General features: G+C 47.3%; 1 protein-coding gene across 5 annotated transcripts in view; it reads right to left on the bottom strand.

Moving 5' to 3' along the window:
- Nucleotides 1–18,950, bottom strand: part of RAI14 (retinoic acid induced 14) — a 127,063-nt gene that overhangs the window by 34,495 nt on the left and 73,618 nt on the right. For 4 of the 5 annotated variants that reach the window (XM_054583924.1, XM_054583925.1, XM_054583927.1 and 1 more), the window contains exons 1-2: nt 15,542–15,665; nt 15,278–15,408 (exon numbers count right to left, since the gene is read on the bottom strand). In XM_054583924.1, the coding sequence (XP_054439899.1) occupies nt 15,278–15,408; nt 15,542–15,595 (185 nt within the window). In that variant the 5' untranslated portion in view covers nt 15,596–15,665. Of the gene's footprint in view, nt 1–15,277; nt 15,409–15,541; nt 15,666–18,950 lie in introns of those variants that run through there. The other variant, XM_054583926.1, reaches the window with a different exon arrangement.

Below are 18,950 nucleotides of genomic sequence, written 5' to 3'. Positions count from 1 at the left end.
AATGTTCTACTATGTGATAAAGATGATAAAATTCAGATTTTAGACTGTCAATTTGGTCTTGAAAGAATAACCAACACCCCATCCACAACACACATGTGGAGACACTGGGAGACCCTATGTAAGTTCTATCAGCATATCCCGTGGAATAACAAGGGTTCTTGGGTAATGAATTAGAATAGATGGTTTAAGTAAAATCTTCTATACCATATACTGCATTATATATTCTATCTATAAATGTGTATATATACAACTCCATAAAGCACATACTATGTATAATACTCCACAATATATTCCACCATAACAAATCTATAGGCAAGGTTTAGAAAGAGAAAATACAGAATAAGAAAGAGTAACTATTAAGACATATAGTTATTTTAGTATCTACTAATCACTCTGATTAACTCCTTAAAATATCCTATCATTTACCTAATAATACATCATTGCCATAAAATTTTAGTCCAAAAATCACCCCTATGTTCACTGCAGCTTCATTTACAATATCCAAGATATGGAAGCAGCCCAAGTGCCCTTTAGTAGATGAGCGAATTTTAAAAAAAAGGAAAAAAAAAGCTGTGGTACATCAAAAATGATTTTAGTACTGACCGTGGAACATAGTGTTTACAACCTCAGTTTGCTAAATAAACTGCCACTTAGAAGAGAACCAAAACGGTCAGTGTACTGATTTAGCTTTGTCTTAAGGCTTTTTTCTTCTTCTTCTTAAAATTTGTATCAAGTTTATTGGGGTGACATTGCTTAATAAAATTATATAGGTTTCAGGTTTGCAATGCTATAATATAGCATCTGTATATTGTATTGTGTGCTCACTCCCGAAGTCAAGTTTCCTTCCATCTCCATTTATCCCCTGTGAACCCTCTTCTACTTTTCCCTACCCTCTCCCTCTGGTAATCACCATACTGTTCTCTGTGTCTATGAACTTGTTGCTTGTGGGTTTTTTTTTTCTTGTATTAGAGGAGCACGTCCAAGTTCCATCTAGTTTGCTTATTCTTGAACAGCAACTTACTGCCATCAAAATAAGCCGTGTCACTGGGGAACCGTCCTCAGAGAGAATGCTGTGGCAAGACAGAGCCCAGTCTTCTTTCTCACTCACTGCCCATCCCTTTGCCTAGAAGCAGCTCTTCATCATGAGTGTAGTAAATGCCATTGTACAAAAGCACAAGGAGGGAAAATTACATTGTTCGTTTTCTGTTCATATTTAATTTGGATATCCAGTCATTTTAACATTTTAACCTTAGTTATATTAAAAAAAAATCTGATCTGTATTCCTAATATCCAATATTTTAAAAAATTAAACAAAACTTTAAACATTATAGCTCTGTTAAAACTTAGAGGGACAAATATGTCAGATGAGACGATATAACAAGAAGCCTAAGATCAGGGAGGTAATACACAGAATCTTTAAGGGCTCAGCCTATCTGGGTTTGAATCTGCACTTTGCCACTTATTAGTGTGTGATCTGGGGCGAAAGCGCTCTGTACCTCAACTTCATCTGTAAAATGGACTGTGAGGAACAACTGAGATATATAGAAAAGCTCTAAATAAGATATGTCAAGCATGTAGAAACACTAAAAAAAAAGAACTGCCACCAATTATTATAGCCTCACCAACACAAGGCAAGACAGAGTCTGGGACATGTTGGACTTTGTCTTAGTGTTCAGAAGTCAGGCTGGCAGAAGCTGAATCTGAATCACCACTGCTTGAGAAGTAAAGAGTGGAGGGAGGGAGGGAGGGAGGGAAGGAGGGAGGGAGGAAGGGAGGGAGGAGGGAGGGAGGGAGGGAGGGAGGGAGGGAGGGAGGAGGGAGGGAGGGAGGGAGGGAGGAGGGGAGGGAGGGAGGAAGGAAAAACAGCTCTGTGCTCTGCCATTGAAGGGAAGCTCAGGAACAAAGTTGCAGACAGTTGCAGACAAAAAACCATCCAAGCCTTGTCTACAGCCCACACTTGAGCCACTAACATTCTGGCACCTCTCACATAAGCGATAATCCCCAAAGCAGGTCTTGGCAGCAGCAAGTCATTAACATTTAGCCTCTGAAGACGAACAGGAAGCACAGCCAACTTTTAATAAGACACTCAAGTGGAAAGTTGGGTTTTGTTGGGTGGAAAAAACATGGTTAATCAGTGACAGAGCGTGCATTTGCAGATGTCAGTGAGCAGGTTTCCTTTCTTAAGCAGTGACTGATAAATGTAGGCATCCTCAGTAGGTGGCAGTCCGGGGGACGGATGGGCCGGGGCCACCCCCGTGTGCATGGCAGACGGGCATCTGTGAGGCTACCTCAGGCTTAGGCAGCAGATGGTGTCCCAGGTCAGCAACAACTAATAAAGAGCATGGCTGGTGGCCTCCAACGGTCTTTGTCCTAGATAACCAGTGAAAGAACACGCCTTTACAAAGAGTCTGCAGCCTGGGAGGAGACGGGGGAGGCAACGCGGTAGGTGATGAACAGCCCCCCAACCAACACAAAGAGAATATTCTTGACAATGTTATTTCTAGGGTATTCAAACTAACCAAAGTACGGGAGAGTGGCTATTCCTACAGTTGTATATTGTTATAAGGACTGCTATGGCTAAATATACCCATCCACTTGTGTGTGTATTCTGAGACTAGGGCACTGCTGGGCCAGACGCAGATCTAAAGCCCTGAAAATACGCGGTGGGCAGAACAAACCCCCTGCCCTCAGGGATCTCGGCTTTCAGTAGGGAGACGACAGATAAGCCTGTGGTTTGCAGCTGGGGGTGAGTTTGCTGCCCTCCTCCTGCATATCTGACCGATGCCTGGAGATATGTTTGATTATTCAAGGGACGGAGGTGGGGCATTCACTGGCATTTAAAGGACGGAGGCCAGAGAGGCTGCCGAACACCCTAGACGGCACAGAAGGGCTCCCCACAACGAACAATTACCCACCCGGTCCACCAATGTCAATGGTGCCGGTTTGCGACACCCTGATTAACCGCTAAAAACAAACATAATGCTGACATAGAATTCTATTAAAACAAATTAAACAAAGAATGAAGAAACATGAGCAGATTTTAATCTTTTTATTGACAGAATTCACATACCATAAAATTCACCACTTTAGAATGTACAATTCAGTTATTTTTAGTATATTCACAAAGTTGTCCAACCAGCAGCACTGTCTTGCTCCAGATCATTTTCATCACCATAAAATACAAAACCTATACCCATCTCCATCCCTCCTATCCCCACGGCACCCCAGCCCCTGGCAATTCCTAATCGACTTTCTGTCTCCGTGGATTTGCCTATCCTGGGCATTTCATAAAGATGGCATCATACAATACGTGGTCTTTTGTGTCTGGCTTCTTTCGTTTGGCATGTTTTCAAGGCTCATCCACGTTATAGCATGGATCATACTTCATTGTTTCCTTAAAAACATTCCATTGTATAGCTATACCACATTTTGTTTACCCATTCCTTGGTTATGGTCACTTGGATTGTTTGTACTTTTTGGTTATTATGAGGAATGTTGCTAGAACACTGATGTACAAGTGTTGCATGTTTTCAGTTCTGTGGGTAAATACCCAGAAACAACGTAGGAGGGCTCCAATTTCTTCACACTGCAGCCAGGACTCATTATTGTCTGGCAGATTTTAATTTAAGAGACGAGAATTTCAATTACAACCTAAATTTTCCAGAGGTGACATGTTTTGAGTCTTTCTTAATGAGCTCTTTGAGGTTATTCTGGCGAATCATCAGCTGAAATTTTCCCTTAGAAAAACGTACAGGAGTGAAGCGAAAACAAACTTAGGACATCTCTGGCTTTGTTTCTATGTGGGCTTTTACCCCTAAGTTTAAAAGTGTGGCCTTTCCTTTTAAAGACAAGAAGTGTCACTCTGGAGTCTACACAGCTATGTCATCTCATGAGAGATTTTGATGGCATTAGACAGGTCAGTTATTCAGTGGAGGGGGGAGGGGTATACAAACCTTTCCTCCACCCTCCAGCCCCAGGTCCGGAGGCAGGGACACTGGTGACTGTCCAGAGACGGAGCACAGGGGCTCTCCAGACCCTCCTGTTCTTCAAGTGCCAGCACTCTGATGGCTGAAGTCTGGCCCCCTCAAAGGGTGGTCTGTGGACCAGGAGCTTACTCGAAACGCAGGCTCTCAGTCCCCACCCTATAGTTATGGAATCAAAGGCTGCGTCTGAGGAGCTTCCCAGCTGATTCACATGGACGTGAACGTTTGGGAAGCCCGCTCTTCACTCTTCGCTCCTCGAAGATGACAAGTGGATGACAGGTTAAGACCCTGGCAGCCAACATTCTCACCAAGCCTCCCATTGTTTCGAAGGTCTTTTGAAAACATAATCCCCTTGGCCTTAAAAACAATCTCACAGCTACAGCTACGTTCCACAAAAGAGGGATCCACGCTGTTTTAAGATGCATTACAATGAATGTCTCACTCTTTTTACAAGGCTCAGCTGGGCCCTTCCACAGCAAGACCCAAAAGGCACAAAGGGAGCAGCCTGCAAATCGGCAGAATGCCCCTTTGATGCCTTCGCTGCGTATTGATATTTGCGATTTCTCTGCTTCACTGTCACTGGGAAAGTCCCCAAGATTTCTGCACTTAAGAGTTGGGTGGCTCCCCATTTCCCCACCCTGCTCCCACCCCTTAGAGAAGGTCAGCTCACTGATGTTCCTGGTAGCCTGCAACAGCAGCTGGGTGGCAGCTGGAGGGACCGCAGAGGAACTAGCAGAGGAAGGGTGAGCTGCCTAGGAAGCCCGGGTACCACAGCTGGGTCTCTTGCCTTGTTGTTAGCCCGCCGTGGCCCAGGCTCCCTCATCTCTAAATCATGTTCAAGGAAATTAAACATCATCATCAATAAGAATAGCAGCATATCTATTAAAACACAATGCACTAGCTCTGTCTGAACTCATTACAACCCCAACAAACCTATGGGAGGGGTCACTGTTATCATCCCCATTTTACAGAGGAGGAAACTGAGGCACAGAGACATTTAGCAACGTGTGTCAAGTCCCAGAATAAGCTGGGGAGCCTGGGTTCTGACCGAGGCATCATGCCTGCAGAGCTGGCCCTTCGCCCCCATGCTGAGCAAATGCAATGCTTGTTAAATGGCTCTGCAGTTGCCATATAATACAACTTACTGACTGGGCTGCTCTTTAAAAAACAAAGTTTAAACTAAAAAAAAATGAAAGCCTTTGGCCAAAATGCAAACACTGGCTTCTCGCTGGGGCAGAAGAAGGTTGCCAGGGCTCTCAACTGGACAGGAATGGAATCCAAGTGCTGAAGCAAACACAGCCTGCAACAGAGGTTTCATTTCCTACCAAACTGCTCAGCGAGTTGTGCAAACCTTCCTGAAATAAATACTCTGAGACAAAGCTGGGATATTTCTCAAGGCTCTTAACCTGAAGGGGACCTGAACTGTTGCTCTTCAAGAGCCCATGAATGATGGACTGGAAAGCTCCTTCCAGCTTTGAGAGTAATAACAAACAATTCTCTGGTTTCAGATTGTCCGCTGCAACATAAGAGTTGGAGGAAGTACAGGCTCACAGGCTACTTTGAAAAGCCACTGATTTTTTTAGGCCATATTCATTCACAGAAATTTCACTCAAACCGAACCCTTCCTTACCACCTTCACTCCACTCGTGGCAGTAACATCAGACACGCAACTGGCTGGTGCCATGGCGGCGCGTCCCATTCCTGCCATTGCCTCTGCGCCCGGTGGCACCCCCCGAATCGAGCGAGCCACCACACCCACACCCACCCTCACCAGGGCCACCACACCCAGATTCCCAGAGTCACAGAAAGTTCTGGAAGGATAAACTAGTCTAACCTCCTCCTTTCACAGATGGAGACACTGAGGCTCAGAGAAGCCAGAATGTATGTGAAAGATCAGGACTTGAATTCACTGCTCCAACCTGAGGAGCAGTGTCCCCTGAGGGTACCTATGTCTCCCTGCTGCCCTCATAGAAGACCTTCTTTTCCAAGAGCCTAGGGTCACTAGGGTCTGGAGGACTCCGAAATACTTCGTGCCAATCACCAGCTTTCCATAATCCCTTAAGTGCCCCAGCATTTCCCAGACACCTAAAACCTCCTATACTTCAATTGCATTCCTTTTATAAGACAGCTTTCTGGAGGAGAAAAAATGACATTAAATCATGTTAAAACAAATCCGGGAAATTAGGTACTAAGAATTAGGATTTAACCCGAAGTCCCTGCGGCCCTCAGGCTGCCGTCTGACCTCACCTTCCGGCTTTCTCCATTCACATCAAACACCCTCCCCGCCGCTACATCTTTGCCTTGCTGTTCCTCCCCCCAGGAGAGTGCACGGCTCGGTACTGCAATCCACTCAGGGCCCGGCTCCCAGCGCAGGAGTCCGCTCCGAGGGGCCTTCCTTTCCCACGCCTACGCAGAGAGGCCCGTGGCCTCTGCATGGTCTTCCACGTACCTGACGTTACGTGCAAGCGGAGTGTGTTTCTTGCCCGCATGCCCCGCTGGACCGCCAGCACATCCCCCAAGGACGGAGAGAGAACTTGTCTTGCTTGTTACAATTTTCCTAGATTTTTTTCTGGATAATGCAAATCCTTCATTTCGAATTTGCTTTTTTTTAATGTGACGTTTCTATTTTGTGTTTCCTTAAACCAGGGCACACCCAGAAACTGGTAGAACCATGTTTTTGCCAGGCTCTAAGAGAAGTTCTTAAGAGGCCAGCTGTGTCCTCTATGTCATCGGAAGCTTCACGTCGCTTCCCAACATCCTACAGCAGTTCTCCAAGTGCGGTCCCCAGCCTGGCAGCATCAGCATCAGTGCGGGACTTGTGAGAAATGCAAGTTCTCAGGCTCCAGCCCAGGTCAGGGTCTACGTAGAGCCCAGCAATCCATTCCAACAAGCCCCCAGAATCACCCAGGTGATTCTGATACAGGTTCAATCTTCAGGCCCACTGGCACAGCAGGGAGAGGTGCCGACTAAAAGTTGGTTTTCTTTCGTTTTGGTCTCAGCTCTGCCATCCCCAAGTATGTGACGACGAAGTTACTGGAATTCAGTGGCCTCGGTTTACTCATCTGTCCATGTGATCACTGCAGCCTTTGTCAGTTCTCAAAGTCTTTGCTTCCAACCCAGCCTACTGATTGTTTTATGGCACTTATTTGCTGCAGTACCTACACTCTAATGAGGTCCTGAGCCAGAAGGAGGGCCAAATATTTCAGTAGGACAACCCTTAATCCTGAAGGATCTGGATTCCTACCTGATTATAATCCAAGGGTAAGGAAAGCAGTACTTACTGTCTAATATCTCCCAGTTATTAAAGCCTTGAACAACCAGATTCTGTTCTGCCAGAATCTGACTGGCAGAAAGACGACTAACCCACCCAGCCCAGGAAGAAGGCCCCTCGGCAGTGGAGAACTGTGGCTGCTGGGTTTTCAGATGCTTCAAGAGCAGGGGCCATGGAAAGTCCCATCTCTGTCTCTGTGAGGCACCGATGTGGCAGAAAGTTTGAGAAATGAGAGCACCGGTGGCCTTTTCCTGCTGAATGTTCCAGATAGATATCATCCAAGGTGGGCGGCCTAAAAGACAGCAAAGGCTGCAAAAATGGGATCACGGTCCTTGAAGTGCTCACAATGGGCTGACAGAATCAGCAGGGCCTTTTTCTGGGGACAGAGATCTCCTGGGGACAGCATGGAGGAGACAGGGATGAAAGATTGCATATTCAGAGCTAAAGAAACCCCATGACATTTAAGCAGAGTGTTGGCTTCAGGATTGTTTGGTTTCATAAATGTGATCTGGAAATAGCACTTGGGCATCGGGAACTCTCCATGAAGGCAAACGGTTTGTCTCTTATAGTCAGGGAAGACCCCCAGACCTTAGTCCCCAGGGCAGAGAACAGGTGATTTGTATTAATTTCTGAACCTTGTGAATCCACACTTTGTCCTTCACGAATCACTCAGGGTGACTGAGAGCATCAGATGAGAAATACCAAAGGGAAACTGACAGGCCTTTAAAATGAAGGAAAGCACAACCTAAGATATTTATTGAATGCCTGACACATAGGAAAGCCCCAAGCCCAGCACTGGGGCACTCAGCATTAACATGATTCATAACAATTCCTTTCTTATTACTTGGGTGAGATTGAACTCTGATCCTGAGAGTCTAATAACAGGGATGATATAGGACATGGGTGACTAAGACCCATCAAACCCCAGACGGTGGAAATGGCAGTGGCAAGAATGAACTCCATCACTCTGGAAATTAGAAAGGGTGTCGGGAGAGAGACGGCAAGCTGGGCCTTGAATGATACGCAGGACTCGGTGGGATGGCCGGTGGTGGCGGGTTATTTTGGGAGGCGTGAATCTCAGGGCTCCTGGGGAGGACAGCGTGTTTCTAAAGAGCAGCCACGTGCTAAGTGACCTTGTGTGCCTCCACCCCTGAACTGCCTCCTGGCTGCTGCCAGCGTGAGCACCTCCTGGCCCAGGTGGGAGTGAGGCTGAGGGGAGGTCACCGCCTGCGTGTGCCGAGACCCACGCCCATCCGCCCCTGCTCGCTCTCCCACACAACGGACTAGGACATTTCCCAGGCTCTCCCGACCTCTGCATGCGGGAGCAGGTCCAGCCAGCGGGGGTCATGGCCAGAGGACCGGAGGGAGGGAAAGCCAGGCAGCTTCAATGCTGAACAACAGCGACCCGTTCGAGTGTCCAAAAATCCTTCCTTCTCAATACTCTCCATCCAGCTTTGGAAAGTTTCAAAATGAAAAATCCCGCAATCCCACCAATGTTTTATCGTGTAGTTCTCACTTTCCAACTAATTCTCAGCCATTTGTACCATCTCTGTGGTTACAAGTCATCCCCCTCTGAAGCACAATTTTGTACTAAGGTCTGTTCAGCTTTAACATATAACACTATTTCCCTTTGAAGAGCTCATGAAAAAAATAATAAAAAGCTCATGAATTATATTACTTTAACATCATTGACTTTAAACCAGATTTACCTTCCATTTCAATTGTATTTTGCGCACAAGCATCACACACACAGGCGCCCTGGGCCGCCCTCAGCCCACCTGCTGCCGTCCTGGGGTGGAACCTGCTGGGAAGCTTTGGACTGGGAAACCGGGGGTCTCTCTGCGGAGAGTCTAGAGCACTGGTTCCCATGCTCAGACCGCACCCCATGCTAATCACACAGGCATCTCTGAGGGCGACACCCAGCATTTTCTGAGACTGTCCAAGTGATTCTAATGGGAGTCAAGTTGAAAACCACGGATCTAGTGTCCAGGGGGGCCCTGAACTTGAACTGCAAAGAGAAGCTCTTGAAGAAGAAAAGGAAATAACGGCCATGGTGTTGCTGTTTTTCTTTTCCGCTGGGGACAGCCTCTTGCTGTGACCGGCACTAACACTGCCCTTTTCCCGTGACCAGCCCAACCCGCCCGATCCGTTCCTCAGGGCCGCCTCGCAGCACAGCGCCGGCAGGAAGCGGTTCTCGGCTGCTCCAGTGCGCCACCCTCTCTCCCCACCTTGAACTCTTTACAGTTAATTATTTTATAGTTGAGCATTAAAGTATCCTCCACCACTTTCGCTGCTCCTGCCTCTCAGCCGGATGCGATGCGCCTCAAAGAGAGGGACACTAGTTTTTCTTAGTTTGTATGAGCTTACAATATGGTTTGGAACATTTCAGGCATGGGGAGTACCTCCCAACTGGCAGATGAATGAAATGAAACATTGGGGCCCATGGGTAAGGTGGGAGCAGGGGTTCTAGTACCTCCAAAGATCTCTGTGGCCAAAACCAGAGCGGCTATGCCTGACAGCAATTATATCCTTCAGTTTATCTCTCTGTCAAATATCAGCAGCTTTTAGGAAACACAGGCTGATTTTGCCTGGAAGGGGATTTTGCAGGGAAGGATGCTGCAATTATACATAAAAGGCTGCGATTACACATAAAGTCTGTAGTGGTTTTAGGTAAATTAATTTGGCAGCAAAACTGATTTGATTTCCAAGACTAAACTACTGCTATAAAATATCTAATATATCCCTATTCTGAGAAAACAACAAGAGACCAAGTGCAGTAAGCCCCCAGCCAGAAAAACCCCTTATCATTTGATTTGCAGAATTCAAGGATTACCTACCCTATTTTATATTTAAGGTCCATGGAGTCATCTAAAAATACTTTCACAGGTTCTTGCTTTCCAAGCCAAAAAGATCAGGTTTCTGAAATGTGGGCTATGTGCACAGCTTCTATCTATCTATCTGTCTGTCCATACGTGCCTGGGGGGGATTTCTGCACGTACTATAGTCCCGGCAGCGATTTTATTTAGTCTGGTTGCTCCTAAGACAAACACACATAACTTTAATTAAACGCACACCAAAGGCAGGGGAAACCATCTTGAAACAATTAGCCTGCTCCGTGGCAAGAGGCGGGGGCCAGGGCATCCGCCGACTCCCTCGCTGACTCCCTCGCAGCCACCGGGGCGCGAGAACGGGCGGGCAGCGGGAGCCACGCCTGGACTACACACGGGCCGCAGCTCTCGCTTTCTGCCCAGCTCTGCTCTGTTCGCTTTCGACCCTAAGACACCGCCCTTCCTTGACTCTTTCCTAAATGAATTCCAGTCATTTGATTGCTTCCACTCTTTTTTTTAACTCCTCTTTGATCAGTTTTAGAGGGAGAAAACTTTCAGACAAAGTTCTTATCTATTCCTTAAGGAAATATTACAGCAAGGAAGGAAAATATATAAAGAATTACCAAACCACCCATCTGGTCATTGACCTTGGGCTGGGAGGCTTCTGCAGAATGTCTGCTGAGGGGGCTGCCTTTGCCGCCTCCTTCGTGGGACTTTTGGGTCGTCTGGTATTTAGGTAGTAAAGGCTGCATTATTTTTCTATTTAAATTCCACTGGAAGCTGGGAGAGCCGTGTCTGGCTGTGACATTCACCAGGATAGCTCTTTTCCTCTTGAACCCCGAGTTAATCCACCCCCAGTGATTTTATCCAGGATATTTTGCCAGCAAGGGGAGTGTTTTCTCCATGAGAACCACCCTGGAAGTCCCTCCCACACACTAACCAAAGCCTCCTCTGTGCTCGGGAGAGTGGGAAAGGCCAGCACAACTACGAAAATCACACGAGCCTTGGCCTCAGCAAGCTTACTGGGTTGTAAGGGATTTTAAGTCTATCAGAAAACAAAGAGTTTGCTTAAGCTGTTGAGTCTTTTCTGTTGTTGCTCCTGTCAATGTATGAAAATACATGAAATTCTAAATTACGATCATTGTAGTTCAAAGAGGAGAAACATCACAAAAGGACTGGGAACATCAGAGAGGAAGGCATCCTGGACAGGACAGAGAAGCTGGGCAAACATCTGGACGTCCTCACAAGAGGGGAGGGCAGGGAGCACACAGCCCCCATATCCTGCCGAAGGAAAGCGTGAGGGAACATTGAGCTAAGTAAGGGCAGGGCCAGCAGGGGACCCCTGAATGCTAAAATCACAACTCCAGGTTGTCAGGCAACAGGCAAACACTGCGCTACTGAGCAAACTACAAAATGGGTTATCAGAAAAACTCTAGGAAATAGGCCTCCAGCCTAATTTTGATATGGGAGTGGATGAATCGAAGGGTAAACCCAAACAAGCAGGCAGAGAATGAGGCCAAGGACCATCAAGGACCTAACTTTCAAGTGTGTGAGCTGGCCTTGCCCTTTGGAGACAAATGCAACAAAGCACTGCATATGCAACAAAGCATTGCATATGCACACCAGTCAAATGCCTGGCCAGCGGGGCCAAGAGCTTCAGCCCAAGGGATGTGCTGGGCTGGCCTGCCATGGACTCGGGACCACCCCTAGGAAATCCCCAGTTCCCGTGCTACCAAACCAGTGCAGGTGGGAAGAACAGGAAAGACTGCACAGCCTGAGAAATGCCTTCAAGTGTGAGGGAGACATGTGTACACTTGGGCAGGAACGCACGGATTGGGCTAACTCAAATACACACGTGCAGACCTGCCAAGGGGAGAAGGCCCAAGCCAAGGGACCAACGCTGCCCGGGGCTCACCGTTACAAGGAACCCCTGGCCCTGCGTTATCATCACACGATGCCAGCAACAGCCCCTCCCGTTCTGCAGGCGAAGACCCTTCGATTCAAAAGAAAATATGAGCCAGACAGATTCCATTCTGTAGTGCCTTTAAAAATTAAATTCTTGTGGTTATCAGTTAACAATTTTAACCATCTAAAGGAATATTCCAAGCAGAAAAACTGGTAACAGGTGATTGGTTATGGAAAAATCTAGCACTGAAAATGTAATGATCTTCTTTCTCCTTTTTTCCTATAATTCTGACTTTCTGCCTAAGTGTCATTGAAGGAACTAATGGCAGACCAGCACGTGCAAAGGCAGATGAGTTAACTGGTTCTCGGGTTGCCATAGGCAAAGCTGCACCACAGGGGCCTTCACTTTCTCATCTGTAAGTGGAAGTGGTGATTTTCGTGTAACTGCTGTGTGAACTTTCACTGTTCAAAGAGAGTAAGATGAAGAAGTAATTCCTGCTGCAAGGAGGAACCTCGAAATCATCATGCTCAGTGAAAGGGGCCAAGGACAAAGGGCCCCATATTATATGATTCTCTTTATATGAAACATCCAGAATAGGCACATTCACAGAGACAAAAAGCAGATCCATGGTTGCCAGGGGGCGGGGATGCTGGGGAGGGTCGCTGCTCCGTGGATACAGGGTTTCCTTTGGTATGAAGAAAAATTTCCAGAAGTAGAAAATGACGATGGCTGAACATCACTATCAGTGGGTTTAATGCCACTGAAATGTATACTTGACTATGGGTAAGCTGGTGAATTTTATGTTATATAGATTTTTACCACAATACAAAGAAAAGAGGACAGAAGATAATGCTCTGGCTATGTACTCTAGACATAATAAATACCTTAGTAGCAAAAGGTATCAATTTATTCCGCTGATCACCACCGTGGCTAAGCTGCGCATCTAACTTTTCTATTCTCATTTTAGTGGTTACTGTCTCGGACAAAACCACCATAAACCTTACCTCCCCTTCCTCTGGCACGGCTCCAAGAGGCCACCTGGTGCAGGTGCCAGCAAACCAGGCAGGGGTGGGGGCAGTGGAGCCAAGGAAGCTGTGTGGTGCTGCAAGAAGCCGCCCCAAAGCCCATGTCTACTACCGAAAAGCTCCGGACAGAAGTGTGGCCTCTGCCACTGCCACTCCAATGGCACTGACTCTGCGTGTGTCATTGTGGGAAAAGGCGAACCGCCTCATTCAGCAAATACTTTCTAAGCACCTACAACAGGCCAAGCAGCGGGCCAGACGGTGTAATTGCAGCAAAGTTACAGTCCCTTCTATCAAGGAAATTTCAATCTACAGTGCAAGAGGGACAAGAACTAACAATTACAAAAGGCTGAGATGGCGCAACATAGTATTAGCCAACAACCAAAGCCTGCCTATTACCCAGAGTCCTGCCTTCCAACACCAGTTTCCCTGGCTTTCAGCCCCGTGGCCCACACCCGAGAGGCAGGCCTCGGCAAAGGTGAGGTCAAACCAAAGCCAGGGGTCAGGGGAGGGCGCTCAGCCTGGGGTTTCGGCAAAGAACAAGCCCAGCTCCTAGCGGGCCAGACTCTGATCTGAGAGGGATCGCCACCCTCTGCCCTTGGTGAACAGCAGCTGAGGCCCCGGACAGAGCTCCGCCCCTAAGCTGTCCTGTGCCTCACACAGCAGGGTCGGTGTCTGCACTGTGGGACCCAACGAGTGTTAGAAAGAGGGTTTCATGGGCCAACCTGCTGAACTGTGAGGCCCAATCTCCTGAAAATTTGCCCTTTATTCCCTCTACTCATCCTTCAATCCAGAGTCAATCTCATTGCTAGAGGATGGTTCTCTCTGGCTGAGCCTACACAGGACACTAAAAAGTCTCGACTCCTGGGCCTCTCCACAGAGCAAATGATACAAGACACCTGGGGCAGGCATGGCATCCAAATGTTTCAAAAGCTCACCTGGTGATTCTACAGCTGGCAGGTTTGAGAGAGACTCATCTGGGATGAGGAGGGAAGAGAAGGGGTTTAATCACGTGCCCACCATGGGCCGGGCGCTGTGCCAGCTCCTCGCATACAGTGTCTACAGCTATGGGTGCCCTGCCCATAGTTGTGTTCTTGGACTTGCTCTGGCCATAAGCATGTGGCCCCTCAGAGCAGCCCCCAACCTTGGAGGGAAGGGAGATGAGGAACAGATACCCCGTTGTCCTTATACCCCCTGGGTGGGGAAACTCTGAGGTACACTTTAAACAGTTTCTGTAAAAAGCCAGAGAGTTCCAATGTTCGGCTTTGTGGGCCACACAGCATTTGTCCCGACTGCTCTAATCAGCCTTTGCAGCGCAGAAGCAGCCGTGAGCAATCACCAATAATGGATTGGGCTGCATGCCAATAAAACTTGATTTACAAAGACAGACAGCGGGACACAGTTGGTCAACCCCTGCTCTATGTCTAAACAGAGTCCCAGAGGTTCCCAGGGAAAATGAGTTCCAGTGGACCGTGCCCTGCCAACAATGTGCTCCACAGGCTCCATTCCCCTACTGTGCACTTCGTGGGGTTGCTGGCCAGAGAAACTACTTGCACTCAGATTCTTGACTCAAAAAGCCTGCTTCTGGGGGTGCCCAACCAACGTCAGTGACTTATTTTATACACATAAATACTCAGCAGCTGAATACCACCAATCTCCGTTTTACAGAGAACAAACTGAGATTCAAGGACTACAAAACTCCTAAGGGACAGGGTCCAGATTAGAACTCTATTTGTCTCTGAGGTCAATGTTCTATTACCCAACCAAAGTAGGGTGGATGCAAACAGACAGACACATATAAATAAACACTTAATCCAATAATTTTAATTATGGTGAGCAAGAGTACCCCATATGGCAAATCTTAAAGCAAAATTTATACTACTCATGTTAAGGAAGGGGTTTAAAGAGAAATAGTAATATAAGCAGTAAGGTTTGAGGCTTATGAAAAAAAAACACTCTTTTCTTCTACACTGTTTCTAATCTAGGATAGATTCATTTCCCACTTATCAATTGGGTGCAATCCTGGTGCTCTCTCCTCTGGGGAAATCTTCAGTTCTACCTGGGAACAAATACAGCTGCTCAAGGCAAAGCCCAGTGTGTAATTTGGGATCTTTTATCCTCTTACACATGCTAACATGGGTAGGGGGACAGCATTTCTAAAGTCCCTTAAAGGCACATGTGGAGGTCCCCTGTGGATCCTAAAGAGCCCAGAGAATGCTTTCTGAACCCAGAGCTGGCACAGTTAGAAACCCATCTTTATAGCTTACGCTGTCTTGCCCTCGCTGTCCTGTTTGGTGGCACTGGCCCCCTTCTTGCCCAGCAGCGAAGCCACCTTCTCCGCGTCTCCATTCTCCACGGCCTGCAGCAGCCGGTCATCATTCTTGTTCCACTCGTTGGTCTGCGGAGCAAAGGGAGACGGGGCGTCAGTGAGCGGATGGCAGCTGCGACGGCCCTGCTGCCAGGCAGAGTCTCCATCCTTCCCTACTGTCGCTCAAAGCAACCTCTTCCCCAAATGGGCACTTTAAAAATACCTTGCCCTTTGCCATGGTGGCACTCAAGAAAGCTGGTTTCCCAAAAGGGAACATCAGCAGTTCAATGAGATAGCAGCCGGTCGCCAAACTCTTGAAATAAAATTAACTCGTTTGAACGGAAGTTGGAACGGACGATGAGGCAATTTACAAAGATCTCCAGGCTAGTTTACACATTAGCTTATTTCAAGCTAAACTCGACAGCTGGCCTCTCAGAACACTGGCCTTTGACCTCGCCCACAGCTCACTGGGCCCACAGTGTCACGGAACCAACAGCTCAAGGTTATCTGAGGGTTTATAATACATGTAATTCTTTGTCAGCTTTTATCACCACTCTTTCTGGCCTGCTCCCAGAGCACTGATTTTTGAGCTGTATACTGACTTTAAGTACTTGTCTAGGCTACCAAGCCCATAAAGTATCACCAGAAACAAAACTTCTTCCTGAGCAAGCTACTTACCATCAAAGAGCACTGAGCAAAGCCTCCCCTGCCCAACCCCACCCAGGCCCAACAGAGCAACTATGCGAACCACAGTGCCAGCGAAACTTTCATGGGCATACAAACTAGATTCTCCTCTTACAAAGGAGAGAGGGGATCTCTACATAAAACAAATGGGCCTCGAGTACAAAACTAAGAAGCTGCCAAAGTGGAAGGGCAGCAGTGAGCCACTGAAGGCTTTGGAGCAGGGGAATGAGAGCATAAAATCAGCAACTGAAGAAGTCATCAGAGGTGTAGGAAGTGTACAGGATTAATGAGGAAGAAAAGACCCTGGGACAGACATGTCAAAGCCCCTGGGTCACCTCTGCAGGCCCTGGGACACCTCCAGACTTTCCCTAGCGAAGCCACGACCCTGGGAGAGACTCCTCCTCACTCCCCAGACTTCCTACAGACAGGTCTCCAGGACTCTCTGCTTCCTTGAAATCTCCAACAAAGAACCTCTGAGCATTTTATATTAAAGGCTTTGCCGTGGGCAACTTTAGGGAGGCAGGCAGAAGAGATACTGGGGATTTAAAAGCTAACTAGAGGGAATTTTGCAGGACTACAGCCTTCCATGGCCCCAGAATGTTCCCAATCTCTCTGTACTTCTAGAACTGGCAAACCGATAGGAACCTGCCCTCTCACTGAGCAAGGGGTGGGTCTACCAGATGTCCCAGGCACCACTCCAACCCTAGCCTAGAGGCAGGGCTTTGGGAAAGCCACAGCACACAGGGTTGAAGTTAGGAACTGACTTCTCTGAGAGTCTCGGGACTGGCCCACTCCCATTTCTGAGGACTCTCTCTTCCCCCGTGGACACCACTGTGTGTACGAAGACAGGAAGAATGAAGTATGAGAAGTTTGAATGAAAATGAGAAGTTTGTCCTCTAGGCTGCATGAACTGGAAATCCAGAACTCTACATTGACACTTATGTGCTATGAATCTTAACTCACTCAAAACCTTTCTGTGTCTCAGATTCCCAAGGCTTTAGACAAGAATTCTGATCTCCCTAAAGCTCAAAAAACAATCTATAATAAATGACCCAAACCAAACATAGCTATAGATTTTAGTAGAACAGCACTGTCCGTGATAACAGAAACATTCTATATCTGCACTGTCCAAAACTGTGGCCACAAGGCAGTGGTTCTCAACCAGGAGCGATTCTTCCCCTCTGGGGACATTTGGCAGCCTCCACGGCAGTTGTGACTAGGGGGTGCTACCGGCACCTTGTAGGTAGAGGTCGGGGTGCCGCTAAACATCCTTCAGTGCACAGGACAGCCCCTGCTGCCCAACAGACAATCATCTGGCCCCAAATATCAAGACCACATTAGCCACCGGTAAGCCCTGGAAATGTGGCTAGTGCAACTGAGGGACTGAATTTTTAACCTGAATTTCTGACATCGGTGCAGCTGTTCAGGGCGGCTTTCCAAATGCTCTATTTACTTAAGTAAGAAGGTGTCTGGGCCAATGCCATCCACGCTCTCCTACATCAGCCAACTTACTCGCAAAGAAGACATTGGGATTTATCTTCAATTATAAATCCGGCTTCCTTCCTCCTGAAGGGGACGCAATAGATAGACCGCTTCAGGCACAAGCATTTGTTAGTACAATAGGACACTTTACCAATCAAAATGAGGCCAACACCAAGAAACAGGCTGCAGCTTATTTCCCCCAGACTGTGTTTTTACAAGCCAAAACAACCAACGAGTTTTATTAAAGTACACGTGGAACTCATGATTCCTACCTACATTATCCCAATGCCACATTATTAGTGCTGTCTTTTAAATCCTTTCTGAGCCAAATTAAAACTGGATTGGGAAGATCAAAAGGATATTAAATCGCAGAGGACATGACTGAAAGGATTTAAGCAAAGAAAGGCCACATGAAAGAATTTTCCTTTTCAGTGCCGTGCACTCAATTCTCGGGTAGAGAAATATCCAACTGCAGGGGTTCCCTAAAATTAGTTACATGTGGATATTTAGGGAGTTCAGTTTCTATAGGACAAAGCAAGAAACAGTCCCCTCTCTTCTACTTTTTGGAGGACAAGGTCAATGGCACATCCCTTGAGATCTAAAATTCTTCTCTTTTGCGGGGGCTCTCCTGTCCTCTCAGAGAAGATGAGGCAGAGAGAACATGCCCACCCCCACATGAAGATGTAATAAACAATCAGCAACAACTCTCTGGGCCAGGGGTGGGGTTCACAGGAAGCAGCAAGATAGAAAAGGATGCATGCTGTCCACGCTGGCTTTGGAGTCTGAGCCTAAAGGACAGTTCAGAACAAACTGGGAAGACAGGGGCAAACCCGAAGAAGATCCTATGGGAAAAACAGACCATCAGCTGGGAAATGAGGAGAAAAGGTAAGAGTTTTACTCCTACATTCTCATAAGTACTCTAAAAGCAGAGGCCAAAAAGGGGCCCAATTAAACCTCTACCCCAAGAATGCCGATTCTGGAGTGAGTCTTCTAAGACGGAATGACACTAGCAGTGTAATTAAGTAGAAACTCCATTTCTTTAACATAAACTTTCTCCTGTCTCTCTGTCCACTCCCTTCTTTAATCAATAAGCGCTTTGGACATCAGATTCTGGTCAGTATCAAACTGTCTTAAGAACAAAGTCTCAGGTGTGTTTCCACAGAAGCAGAGTTTCGGTCAAGCCGAAAATCTTGACTTCAGTTGTGTTTCAGCCCCAGACCCAGGAAGCTGAAGAGCCCTACAGACCACACTCATGAAACAGAGTAGTGCCATGCTGACATCGGGACCCGATACAATGATCAGCTGCTGCCTACCCTGGCCTCAACCAGTCAGCAGAGGCCATGACCGCAACTCCTGTAGCCATCACGATTAATGATTTTACCCTACACAGCCGATGCTCTGGAAGCCATCAGGGAGCCAAGTCTTTGAGCACTGGCCTACCTGGGACTCCGGGCTCGGTGCCAATT

Source organism: Pteronotus mesoamericanus, unplaced genomic scaffold (genome assembly GCF_021234165.1).
Source record: "Pteronotus mesoamericanus isolate MK-2021 breed Mesoamerican mustached bat unplaced genomic scaffold, CSHL_Meso_final contig_75, whole genome shotgun sequence".
In the NCBI taxonomy this organism is placed as follows: domain Eukaryota; kingdom Metazoa; phylum Chordata; class Mammalia; order Chiroptera; family Mormoopidae; genus Pteronotus; species Pteronotus mesoamericanus.
This window is presented reverse-complemented; position numbering and strand designations above follow the sequence as displayed.